Genomic DNA, 14,174 nt, shown 5'->3' on the forward strand with positions numbered 1-14,174 from the left:
AAGGTCATATGGGGTGGCAATGAGGCTTTTGACAAGGATGAGGAGGCTATCTTGCAACAGGGCCTTGAAAGCATTCCAGGTGTTCATTGATTTGGTTGTGATTATTGTCTGAGAGGCCAAGGAGAGGTCATTGAGTGTAACAAAGTGATTTTGTTGGAAAAAGTGCAAGAAGGTCTTGCATAAATTGGCTGGTAGTGAGCTGTTGAAATGGCTGGATTGGCACAGAGTTCCTGAAGGGTTATGCACAGTCTGAAGTTGCAAGAGAAGGAATTTGGGTTTGGCCTGTTGAATGAGCTGTCTTTAATGCTTTCTAAGTGATTTCATCTTATAGTATTTTTGCTAAAAACACTTTTATTATTAGCACATTTTAGTCATGCCAAATGTAATGGCGAAAGACCTTAACCCCAAATGTAGGTTTGAGGATTTAAGATCAAACAGTATTATGTGATGCTTGTAGAACATGGTAGATAAAATGTTACTCTAGAAAGGTGTATTTGGTGACCTTCTCAATTTTGGTTTGTTTATATACCAGGTAAATTTAGGGCCTGATGTAGATCTTGGTGGGACTACTGCGGCCCACCGCTGTGGTAGTCCCAAGAACTCCGTCAAGATGACGGCAGTGCACCCTCTATATTTAGAAGTTGCAGCTCTAGACAGAGGACTGCCGCGTCAGCAGTCTTCTATAGTGGTCAACAGAACTCCGCCGCTGACAGTTCGATTTACATGTCAGTAGTGCAGGCGGTGTCCTGGCAGTGGAGTCCTGACAGAATGAATCCATGGTGACGTGGAGACTGGTAAGTACAACATATTAATGTGTCAATACACATATGTGTCATGTTTGCATGTTAACCATTTATAGGCAATGTGATATGCCGCATGTGTTACATTTTGCATGCCACTCGCACAACATATGCAAACTATTGAATGCACACCCACTGGCACCCTAACAACAAATGTAGGTGTGTTCAATTTACCTTGATTAGTAGGAAAATAAACACTACTGCATTACACATAAAATAAATATTGCATGTAAGAGCAAGGCAGTATACACTAGGCTACAGCAAATGTCAGCACATGATACATAGGACAATTGTACAAGTAGCTTAATTTAAATCTTGGCAACTACAGAGTCGTTTGGTGTTGCAGTGGTATTCCAGCAGTAAAGGAGGGTCATGGACGATGAGGTACACGACCAATGGGGTACACAACAGAAATGGAAGAGGCAAAAAGGAAAAATGTTACTTTTTACCTCATTTCCTTTGATTTCGCTGACTTTAAGTTGGAGGGATTCCTGCCTCAGTTGCCTTGGCGGAAAGGCACATCGTAATCAGCTCAGTGGGACTCTTGGCTTGAGTCTCACCACCAGACACTTCTGGCTGTTGTGCCTTCGTTGCGAGAGAAGATTCCTGTCGGAGGCGGCGGGAGTGTGGCGGTCTTTTGTCTATGGACCCGACACCATCTGAATACAGCGGGTGGACCACCAAGTCTGTGGGTGGGAAGACCGTTGAAAAAGCGTGGCAGGACCTGATCCGTCAAGATCTAAATCCGGCCCTCAATTTCACCAAGCATCACGTCCTTATTGTTTGAGATACTCAATTTAGGTAAGTAATACTATTATAAGTGATCAATGAATCCAAAAGTTATTGCAATCCAACATGAATTGGATGATGATGACATCATTAGTGTAAGAAAGGAATGATAGTTTTCTATCAACTAACTATAATTCAGGCATGTTGCCAATTTAAAAAAACATAAAGAGCAAAGGAGACAGAGTACTGTTTTTCTCAAGTCCATTACTAGTATGCATTTTAACGGGCTGGTCTGTACTCTGAGCCAAAGAAGGCTTAAATGAATTTAGGAAAGATTGCTCTATGTCCTTAAATGCCACATTTTGTAATAGAGGGCATGGGTCCACTTGGCTAAAGGCTGCACTGTAGATCAGAGTGAATGAAAAGCCTGCATGTGATCCCACTCCATCGCTGATTGACCTCAGAAAGTGCCTATGTCTCGGTCAACTACACACCCCAATAACGTTAATTACATTTTGAGATCTCATTATTTCTCACCAACCGTTTTTTTTTTTAAATAACCTCTGAATAATACATTCAATTTGGATATTTTTATATTGTTTATTTGTTGTCGCTAATATTTTGGTGGTGCAGTAAATGTACCACATGCACTCTTCTCTGAGGGGGGCTTGTTGTTGTGCCAAATAACCAAATGAAAGCCAGTTTATCTTCACAGAAACAATTTACTTAAAAATGTGTTTAGACTTTGTGGGATGGTAACATCAAGAGCATAGATCATACACTTAATTATTCCAAAATATGCACTAAAAAGCCCACTTTTTGACTGAAGCCAATGACTGACTCATTCCTAGTTAAAGTCTGCACTTCCTTTGCATGTTCCTTATTGCGGGGTAAAGGTTTTTGCTTGAAGACATCACACATATTGGAATAATGTAGAACTTCATATGACATTTATCTTTATACACATTTCAACACTTTTTTTCTCGTTTTCTTACTTGCCATATGGTTTGGAATCTTCACCTTTACATTCTAAAAGGGATCTATGCTTGCAAACATGGTAGATAGAGAAAAAGGACAAGGGAACCCAACTCACTAAGGAACCTGGGTGGGTAAATTATTGTCAGAAACAGTGGTTCCTGTGGAATAATTGAATCAATATAGATAATAAGGGAGAAGCATACTGAAGAAACGTCACTAGGGGCGAGGGGAGGCAGTCTGGACTATCGAGGCACTGTGGACCTGATTAACAGTTTGATGGTCGTTGTTTAAGTGTCCTTCAGGGTGGCAGTGGATCCTCTGCCACCCTGATGGTCTGCAGTCTGCCAAATTTAGAGATTACTGCCGCCCAACAGTCATCTCTGTACACTAAAAGGAGCCGCTATAATGATGGTTCCCATCAATGTATAAAACAGATGTAGATGGCCACAGTCAGTTTTCACAGCTAGACATAACACTTTTAACATGTTTATTATTTTCCCAAAGCGGAAATTTGTTTCAGAAACAAAAAACGAATGACCCCCACACTCTGAGAGTGTTCTCCCCTGCTCTGGGGGTGTCATTTATTTTCTGCCCGCACCGCCAGAATTTTTCTGCCAGTGACATACAAGGAAAAAATACAATACTCCACCCACCATAAATAGGGCAGGTGGGGTAACGTCCTTCCTCTGACAGCCCCTACTCTGTCTGGAGGAAGTGTGTTGTTCAATGAACCAATGGGGGCTCCATCTGCAGAACACCTACGGTCCACCTATCTCTGAAGGAGGTGGGCAGACCAAGGGTTTGGTGGATCTTGTACTCCATCATGTTTGCAAAGGAGTACCTTTTCCGCCAACCTCTAAATTGTCCGATAACTTCAATGCCATCACGTTTATCCATCCACTCACCCAGGCAAACTCTCATTAATGCAATAAGACGAGAAATCTGTACATCGCTTAACTGTGGCCAGTACCACCATGAATTAAAGAAACAGGCAACAACTTCCAACCACATTACAGAAGCAAAAGGGAAGTCAATGAAAGGTTGGGAAAAGAGTGGGATGCTTGAACTGCTTTTACAGGAATTTGGGGGAAGAATGCGTTTTGCATCCAAGAAAAGCACTGTTAGAAGCACACCACAAATGTAACCAATGGCTCTGCCTGAACTGGTTTGATGATTCAAAATGAAGCTGATAATCAGTGGCTCATGAAAATTATGGTGAGTTCTCAGAAGCCAAAATTAGGAAACTGTGGGATGGGGATTCACAAAGTTTATACTGTATGGTTTCATCAGGCTATGTATAATGAAGGCTTTCTTGACATACTCCATACACAAAATGCACACTGTGCTGAAATGCAGCCATTCAGCAATTTGTGATGTGAGAGAAATAGCAAATGTGTTGTATTCACAGGAGCCCTGAGTGTGACATGGCGAGCATCGTTCTTACCAGCCGAGGCCGCGTCTCCCTGAGGAAAGACTTCAGGTCCCCTCCGGCCATCAGCTCCAGCAGGATGAAGCGTGGCAGGGCCTGCAGGCTCACCCCGATGCAGCGCACAATGTTCTGGTGGCTGAACTTGCTGCGGGGGACAGACAAACTCTGGTCAGGTCCACATGTACTTATATGCTATACAGTACTCAAACATCTTTGCCTCTATACAGCATTAGCGTGCTATTGATGGGTATTACAAAGAATTAGAAGGACGCAATTAAGGGTCTTATTTTGAATGCCCTGTTATTTCCCAAGGTAATATCACACCTGGTAAATACCAAAACAGGATGCAATATTGACTAGTTGTGATATTGGCATGCCATTATGAGTTATGCTCCTTGGAATGGCAGATAAACTAGCAGTACCACATGTATTACCCTGCACTGTGGTGTGGAAAATCAGGATGGTGTGATTTCCATGCATGAGTTCTGCCAAGTTCTACATCTGGCAAAAAATGACAGAGGAAAAAAACAGCGGGTGTGGAAATTATCACAAAGTTCAGAATGCCAATCCGGACGCAAACTCTTATTTTTACCCAAATAAGGATTTACATGCACGAAGAATAAGACATTGAGAACATATTCCTAAATCGTGAGGACTTCAGAAACAACGGTAAAATAAAAACATATAATGATGTGTATGTAAAAGAAATTCTGCACGTTGACGGGAAAAACCTGAAAAGAACCAATCATATGACTCTAAGTAAACATACGAAACAGAAAAAAGGCCAAAGAGCAGGGCTGCAAATGCCATTTCATCGTATACTAAACAATTGTGTATAAGAGGTGTACATGTGATCAAAGCTGCAGATTAGGTGAGTCCTTGCTGGCTTACAGTGCTTAATTTGGGGAAAAAATAAGTGCCCGGGCCCGCGTCAGGAGCCAACTGCAGCTTACACCACCCATTGCCTCTGCCAGCGCTGGCAATGATAGAACTAACACACCTACAAACCATCACACTGCTATAAATGAGACAAGGATCCAGAATATATAAGAATGGCTAGGGTGGCAGGTATTAGTAATTTTTATGTATATGGACTTAATAAACAACTGTAGTCTGTAAATTAAATAAACAGCGCCACTATGTGGCAGACTATCGTAAGTGCCAGTGTTGCCAGTTAAGTGCCAGTGCAGTGCAATGGAAACCACCGGCTCAAATTAAACACTGTAGTTTACTCGTTCGAATCTGTCTTGTTCACCCTGTAGAACAGTGATACTCAAAGTATGGCCTGGGGGCCGCATGCAGCCCTCCTGACCTTTACATGCTGTGCCCTGGGCAGCAGCAGCACTGGGCTATTATTTACTTGACTCAGCACTAACATACATTTTTTTAAATATACTGCAAGCACTTATTTAAAGGTTAATTGCAGTTAGGGAAAGGAAGTAACTAAGCCCTTAACGTTAGGAATACCCTCATTTTTAAAGACAGCCACTAGATACACATACTTTGCTTCCCCTGCTGGCATCAGTGCGGCCCTCGGTCACACCATAGACCAAACTTTGCGCCCCCGGGAAAATATTTGTGAGTACCCCTGCTCTAGAATAATCTGGTTTAATGAACTGCAAGGGATCTTCCCCAAGATCACTGACTTTCGAAAGCAGTCAAAATCCATTTGCAAAGTGGAAACTGCATGGGAAGAGGTCGTAGACAGCAGTCAATGGGAATACTGCATGCCCCCAATGTTCCTTTGTATTGTACCAAGGACTGGGGATACAATAAGAACATTTTGTGTAAATATGAATGCTGCGACGGAGGTATGCTGACCCTTGCAGGCCTCCCTATCTGGATTTGCAGCATTTTGCAAGTATTCAGATGAATCCTCCTTGATGAATTTTTATTGAGGTAGGAATGGTTTCTTACCTGTAACTTTTCTCTTGCAGGGGATTTCCATGATAGTCATAAGCGGTGAATAGTCCTGCCCATGTGCGGGGAGCCAGGAGCAATTGTTATATATATGTATCTTCTTAAGTGTAGATTTTCACCTCACTTCAAAAAGGCCTGCAAAGACACTTAATAAAAAGAGACAGATTATGCAGCCTATTTACCTAGGCTATATCTCTCACAAACCTCTTTTTATGATGGAGATGAAAGGAGCAGGACGTAGTAGCCTCATAAGCTGTCATTATATGTCTAAAAAAGAACACTGTGCCTTTATGGAACCAGGCACCACCAGTAACCCATTGTGCATAGCAGGTGGCAATTACTTCAGTTCTTTTTGGAGGCTTCTGATAATAGATATGCAATAAAGCAATTAAAGCAATTCCTCTGTCCAATCCGACAGGGAGGGTCGCTTATGACATCATGGAAATACCCCTGCGAGAGAAAAGAAGTTACAGGTAAGAAACCTTTCCTTCTCTCGCAGGGGATTTCCATGATAGTTAAGCGTGCTGAATAGAATAGCAAGCCCATCCCCAAATTATTCGGTGGACTAGACAGAGGATAATGTAGAGAACCTAGGCAAAAAGATTTCTGGGTGAAGCCTGCCCTACTTGAGTGTCTGCTCTAGCTTCAGAATCTAGGCCGTAATGCTTGGTAAATGTATGTACTGATTTCCAGGCCACTGCTTTACAGATCTCTGGAATGAGTATATTGCGCAATAAAGCCATAGTGGTTGCCTTCCCTCTAGTGGACTGAGCCTTAGGTTTGGCTGAGAGACTCTTGTTAGTTTTTTGAAATCATTCTAAAATGCAAGACACTATCCATCTCGAAATGGATTGTTTAGAAGTGATTGGTGAATGTGTTTAGTTTTATCTCTTTACATCCAGGGAATGAAGGGTTCTCTCCGCTGGAGTAGAGGGATTCTGGAAGAATGTTGGTAAATATTTTATTTGATTGACGTGAAAATCTGATACCACATTGGGGCGGAACTGAGGGTGAGTTCTCATTACTACTGTGTTCGAATGGAAGACAGTATATTTTTCTTGAGAACAGAGAGCTTGCATCTCACCAACCCTGCGGACTGAAGTGATCGCCACAGGAAAGCCGATTTCCAAGACAAATGTTAGAGAGATGCCTTGTGTATGGGTTCGAAAGGATGCTGCACAAGGTGTGAAAACACCATATTAAGCTCCCAAGGAGGGTAAGGGCGCCTGACGGAGGAAAAACCTTCATTAAGCCCTCTAAGAAATCCTTAATTACAGGGATTTAAAAAAAGGAGAATTGTGAGGGACATTTTCTGTAGGCAGTCAAGGCTGCCAGGTGAACTTTTATTAAAGATATTTGTAAATCAGATTTTGCCAAATGGAGTAAGAATTAAAGAATAGCATCTTCCGGGCAAGTGGTAGGGTCCTTGCTCTAGGATGAGCACCATATGCAGAATCTCTTCCACTTGAAGCATATGTAGAACGAGTGGAAGGCTGCTTAGCTTCTTTGAGAATTTCCATGCGTCCTGAGGTAGATTAAGATGACCATATTGTATCAGCTCAGAAGCCATGCTGCCAAATTCAAAGAGGAGAGATTGGGATGCACTATCTGGCCTCTGTATTTCGTCAGCAGATCCGGTGTATGGCAGCCTCAGAAGTGAACGGACAGACCGGTGAAGGAGGTCTGTGAACCACCACTGACGTGACCACTACAGTGCTATGAGGATCATCTTTACTGAGGACTGAGTCAACTTGATAAGAACCTCTGGAATCAGGGGATCTGTGGAAAAGCGTAGAGATATCTCGTGGACCAATCAATCCATACTGCATTCCCCAGAGTCCCTGTCTGGTAGAACTGCGATGCGAAGCTTTGGCATTTGCTGTTTTCTGCAGTGGTGAACAACCCGAAGCTGTGCATACTCGTTCTCTGAAAAATGTCTTGTATCACGTCGTCGTGCAAGACCCACTCTTGATTTTCTTGCTGGAGTCTGCTGAGTGAGTCCGCTTGTGCATTTTGGACACCTGGTAGGTGTGCTGCTATGATTGTCAGGCCCCTGGCAAGAAGCCATTTCCAAATTATCTGAGACTCATGAGATAAGACTCTGGACCTTGTCCCTCCCTGCTTGTTGAGGTAGTGCATCGTTGTGGTGTTGGCTCAGGGAGAGAGAGCTGAACGACGGGCAGAACGTTTTCAGCGCCAGATGGAATGCACATAACTCCTGGAGGTTGATGTGGTAAGTTGCTTCCTTCTCTGGAGATGGTCCGTTGGGCTCCCCAGCCTAGCAATGACATGTCCGTGACTATGGGCTGAGTTGGAATCTCCTGATGGAACGGAGTGCCCTAGAGAAGACTGGATAGGGAACACCACCATCTGAAGGACTAATTCACATGGAAGGATAGCTGTATCCTGTCCTCCCAGTTTCCTGTCATTTGGTCCCACTGAGACATTCCTGTAGAGGCCTCATGTGTAGACGGGCATTTGGTGTGAGATAAATGCAGGAAGCCATTGAGCCGAGAAGGGAGGCTACTGTCCTCACTGTTGGATGCGGAGCTTTCATGAGACCCTGACATTTCTGAAGGATCGATGCGCGTCTCTCCTCCTTCGGAAGCACTTTTGCCTTTAGCGTGTCGATGGAGGCTACTAGATAGTGCAAGGTCTGTACTGGAGTAGAGATGGGCTTGCTCTGATTGATTTGAAGGCCTTGTCTCTGTAAGAGATCGCAAGCCCATTTGTAATGAAGCTGAGCTTCTTGAGCCAAGGATGCCTTGATGAGCCAATCGTCTAGGTATGGATAGACAAATATTCAGTGTCTCCGGAGATGGGCAGCGACCACTGCCATGCATCTGGAGATTGTTCTGGGTGTTGATTTCAAACCAAATGGGAGGACCTGGTATTGGTAATGGTCCTGTCCTACCATGAACCTCAAGAATTTGCGATGCTCTCTGGCGATTGGAATGTGAAAGTACGCGTCTTGTAGGACGATTGAGCAGAGCCAATCCCCTTAATGTAACTGGGGATACATGTAGTGTATGCAGCATCCTGAACTTTTCTCGCCGAATCCACGTGATGGCTGTCTTGAGGTCTAGAATGGGTCTGAATTCATTTTTGTCCTTCTTGACAAGTATGTGTCTGGAATAAATGCCTGTTTCTCGGTGTTGAGGAGGAACTGGTTCCACCGCCAACTTCTGTAAAAGGATGAAGATGGTAGTTGAATGTTTCGGAGGAATGGAAGGTGGAGAACTGATGAACCACAGACATTATCCATTGCAAACAATATTTAGCACCCAGGAGTCTTGTGTTATGTTTTGCCACTCTACCAGGTAGTGACTTATGCTTCCCCCCATTGGAGTGGGCAACAGTACAGGGTGAAGTAGTGATTCAGGGTTTCGACTCAGAAGGCTGTTTTCCTCCTTGAGAAGGTTGCTGGGAAGATCTCCCTCTAGGCTATCATCGTTGATACGACTGGTAGGGCTGTTGTTGCTGTTGCTGAGCACCCCCTTATTGGCGGCTTTGATACCATGAAGAAGAGTGGCCTCTGTGAGAAGAGAAACGGCGTTGATAAGACCAAAAACATTTTCTTTGTTCCCTGGGCCTCTCTAGACTAACAGCCTTGAGAGTTTCCATTCTGCCTTCATTCATGACATTGCCTCGTCGTTGTGAGCTCCAAGAGAGAGTAGTACCTGAAAAAGGCAGATTCATAATTATTTGCTGAGGCTCTGGTATGAGAGATGTTAGATGAAGCCAAGATTGTCGTCTGAGAGCTATCCCGTGGCAGTATTTGTAAGCGGCTAATAATGCAGAATCTGCTGCCGCACTAATTACTTGATTTGAAACCATTAGACCTCCATTAAGGATTTCCAAGAAGTCTTCCCTTTTTTCTCTGGGCAGATGGTCGATAAACTGATTCATGGACTCCCAAAGAGCCCTGTCGTATCTGCCTAGTAAGGTGGTGGCGCTAACAGCTTTCGTGGATGTTGCTCTGTCCCACACATCTTCTGACCCACAGAGTCCAACTTACGACTTTCTTCGTCCGGAGGAACTGTAGAAGAAGGCGTAGTGGCATGTTGAAAGCTGGATCCTGCTCTGAATAACGATATTTATTGTGAAGACTAGAAGGCGCTGTCTTGAAGGAGGCTGGAGTGAGAAAGAACTCCATGGCAGGTTCAAGGAGGCCTGGCAGCAGGAGCAACAAAGGCCTAGCTATTGATCTCTGTTGCAGGGTCTCAAAAATGACAGATGTTGTCAGAGTTGATTAAGGAATACTTTGTTTTGTAGCTCTTCACTAGAACTTCTTGAAAAGTGGAGACATCATCCACCAGTGAAATACATGGTGGTGGAGAGTCAGTTAGTGCTGGGGAGTAACGACCAGTAGACGTAGAGGATCTTGAGCATGAACGATGACAATGACGGGATCGTTGAAAAGAAGTCAAAGTATGTTGAGAAATGTGACGGTGGTGATGGCGCTTAGAAGGATGGCGCAATCTAGACCTTGATCTCCGTGGTGCTATTGGAGCTTGTGGTAGAGGAGACTTTGGAGGAGGAGGTGGCGGAGGTGGCGGAGGAGGCGGAGGAGGCAGAGGAGGCGGTGGAGGAGTTGAAGGTGGTTCTGGATGATGCTCAGAGGACGGGGAGTATGTTCTGGAGTACTCAGTGTCAGAAGAGGAGTAAATGCGCCTTCTCTTCTTCCTTGTCTCCTCAAGCCTGGATGATGTCGATAGAGTTCTCGACATTGACGATCCTCGATGCCGTGACCTCGACTTGCTTGTCGATGGTGAATGTCGATGGCATCTCTACGTCAGAGAGCGTCTCAACGTCAATCTTCAAATATGCCTCGACTTCGATCTTCGCGTATGCCGCGCCGCCGATCTCCGGCGATGTCTCGATGGCGACCTAGACCTCGTCGGCAATCTTAATGGAGTCTGTATCGTTGAACTTGGCCTGCAGGTCAACGAGGCAATGAACGATCTCGATAAAGCAGGCCTAGACGCTGATCTTTGGCAATAGCTTGACCTCGTACCTTGAATCAATGGCGAGCAGGTCGCGTCGTACCTCTTCTCGATGTCGACCAGGACCAATGTCATTTTTGAGCCCCTTTCTTCTTGACACGCTCCCTAGAGGCTGGTAACAGAGGCCTGGTAGAAGTTTCACCCCCTCCATGCCCTGAGGTCCCACCTACAGTCCAGGATTGCAGCCTTTTACGCTCTCCGTCCCATGAATGCAAATCTTCTCTCGGTCTTTCAGGGTACGTCTGGTAAAGTTCCTACAGTGTTGGCAAGACTCAGCAAAATGGTCTTCTGGAAGAGAAATTATACAGACATAATGAGGGTCTTTCTTGGCCTTTTTTCTCCCACAAGCTGGGCACTTGTCAAAGAGAGATGGCATTATCTTGACAAAATGCTTCAAATTTCTGTCAGAAAAATACAGAAACAGGCAAGGAGAGAGAAAAGATGCTGAACGAAACAGTAATTAACAAAATTCAGTAAAGAATTTTGAAGAAAAACCCAATTTTGGTGGAGCTCAATGCTCCAGGATCCTGTCAGCATGAGCCGGAAAAAAGAATTGAAGTAACTGACACATGCTATGCATGATGGGATACTGGTGGTGCCTGGTTCCTTAAAGACACAGTGTTCTTTTTTAGACATATAATGACAGCCTATGAGGCAACTCTGTCCTGCTCCTTTCATCTCTATCATGGAAAGGGGTTTGTGAGAGGTATTAACACTGAAAGTATCTGGAAAATTGTTTATTCTGATCCCTTTTTTCTCTTCAAGATGAAGAACCTGGCCAGTGTAGCCTAGGTAAATAGGCTGCATAATCTGTCTCTGCTTCTAAAGTGTCTTTGCATGCCGTCCTGAACAAAGGCGAAAATCTACACTTAAGAAGAAACGCTAGCGAGGATTTGTATACCTGTTTATGATCTACATACCCATTTATAATAACATCTATATAAATACTAACCGAGAATCACACATACATAATGTTTATGGGATTCTTATAGTCACCAATAAATTGTTCTCATCAAATGTGACTTAATAGTTCTCCATAGTTCCAGATCCCATAACCTGTAATTCTCGGATAATTTCAACTCACTGGGTATACATTTCAGGTTTTGGAATTCTATTTCCGGCTTTAGTAGGGGCTCCTACTATAAGTTTTTGTGCATAGAATATGTTTTTGGGTCAATGTTGAATGCTTTTAATTACTTGATATTTTGCACTGAAAAATAGCACTTACACTTTATCTCATTTTTTGCACTAAGTAGTAATTGCTGCTCTTTACCTTTTTTGCATTGGGTTCTAATGTTTCATCATAATTCAAATATCATGAATTAGCACTAAGCACTTTAGAATAACCTCACTGTGAGGTAAATTCAATCTTTTTTGAGCTTTTTTCAGTAGAAAAACTGTGAGAATTGTTCTATGAACTTTAAATATTAGTTCATGGTAGGCACGATAGATATATTTATTTATTTATTGTAAATATGTAAATATGTATATATGTGGTACTTTGCAAAATGTATTATAGTTTTGTAAATGTATATACTCACTATGAGTTCGATTGGTTCTTAATTGTACATACTTTGGGCTTTTTTTGTATAGTCCTTTGTTTGTTTTCTTGTAAAAAGCTCACAGAACTTAAAAAGGAGGCGTGATAATTTAAGTCCGCCCTTTGTGTTGATTATATAAATCCAATGCTAGGTAATGTGACCTTACCATGTGATCAAGACTGTAGGAACAGTCGAAACGCGTAATGGTGGACAGGCTCAGCAACATACTTCAATAAACACCCTGTTGTAAGCACTGAAGTTGGGTTCAGCTCTTCGTTCTTTTTTTTGCCGATTGATTGGAATAATTGGTGGCACAGGCTTGTGCCGGAACGAGTTTTGTTTCATATATATATATATATATAAACGCGTAGATCTCTGTGCCTGTTGCCCTTGGAAATGAGCAAAATAAAAAGGATTGCTGTTTAAAATCCAAAGTTGGCTGTGCGACCCGTTTTTCCCAGCTGGGAGAAAGTTTTGAGGATATATATATATATATATATGATTGGAATAATTGGTGGCACAGGCTTGTGCCGGAACGAGTTTTGTTTCATATATATATATATATATATATAAATATATAACAATTTCTCTGGGGTCCCTGCACATCGGCGGGACTCTTCAGAGCTTATGACTATACATGGAAAGCCCCTGCGAGAGAAACATTTCTGTGATTCCCTGAGAATTACCTTTCTACGCTGTAATGGATAAGTATATCGATAAGTGAAAAAAAAGTTTGGGTCAGATTATAGACACTGTGCAATCACAACATTTGAGATTCCAACCACACAGTTCATAGACGTAGCTCTTTGTTATGCTATTTTAGGGGCCTAATTACAAAGTTACTAATATTTTTGTTTTTGTAGCAAGCCCTAGGCATTTTTCTAGTTCTAAAATGGCAGATTTTCCACCTGTGAAAATTCGAGTGGTTTATGGTTAGATTTAAGGTGAAATGTGACCTTCATTTTTTATTTATTTCTCCACCTGGAAAATAGTGTACAGCTGGAGCTATCCCTTGCCCTGCATTTCCAGAAAATATGGAAGTATTTGGGTGCTTTTCATATATTAGTTGTTCTTGCTAATCAACCTTTTGACACATGAGTAGGTGCGTGGACCTATGTATACAAAACACTTAGGGACCTATGTATACAAAACACTTAGGGACATATTTATGAGAGGCTTGCACCACCGAGCATCACTTTTTTTTACTCTCCAGCGGTGCAAGCTTCTCAATCATATCTATGAGGCTACGCAAATGCACACTGTGTGGCTTTGCACGGCCTCATGGATATGGAGTAAGACAAAGCAGCGCAAGTCGCTGCCTTGCCTTACTCTGCGTCAAGGATGAGTTCCATGGGTGTTGGGGTGGGTTTTCCCTCACAGCACTCATGAATTTTGACACTGCTGCAGATGTACTTAATCTCGTAAACCTGGGGCAGCACCAACATTTTATGCCTCCCAAGAGCAGGCGCAAAGAGGAGAAATATTTCTATTTCGCTCCGTTTTTTTCCTCTTTCCAAGTGTGCTGCGTTCTGCAGCACACAAAGAAAGAGAAAAATGCCTGTCTGGATTGTTTTGTGTAGGAAGGTGCACCTTCCTGCACAAAATCAATCCTGTCTGCAATGGTGCCTACATGTGGAGAAGTGTGGCTCAATGGTTAGAGCGGCAGACCCTGATGCAGAGGTCTGGCCCGGGACCAGGGTTCAATTCCCGCCTCGGCGGGTCTTGGACTCAATCTCCCTGGACCTGATAATTCTCGCCTCTGTGGCTATTC

General features: G+C 43.2%; 1 protein-coding gene across 1 annotated transcript in view; it reads right to left on the minus strand.

The window, feature by feature from the left end:
* Window positions 1–14,174, minus strand: part of ALK (ALK receptor tyrosine kinase) — a 2,610,699-nt gene that overhangs the window by 163,161 nt on the left and 2,433,364 nt on the right. Inside the window, exon 24 of the mRNA XM_086925973.1 lies at window positions 3,952–4,081. Coding sequence (XP_086782099.1) covers window positions 3,952–4,081 — 130 coding nt within the window. The remainder of the gene's footprint in view (window positions 1–3,951; window positions 4,082–14,174) is intronic.

The sequence above is a fragment of the Lissotriton vulgaris genome, chromosome 6 (genome assembly GCF_964263255.1).
Source record: "Lissotriton vulgaris chromosome 6, aLisVul1.2, whole genome shotgun sequence".
NCBI lineage: Eukaryota > Metazoa > Chordata > Amphibia > Caudata > Salamandridae > Lissotriton > Lissotriton vulgaris.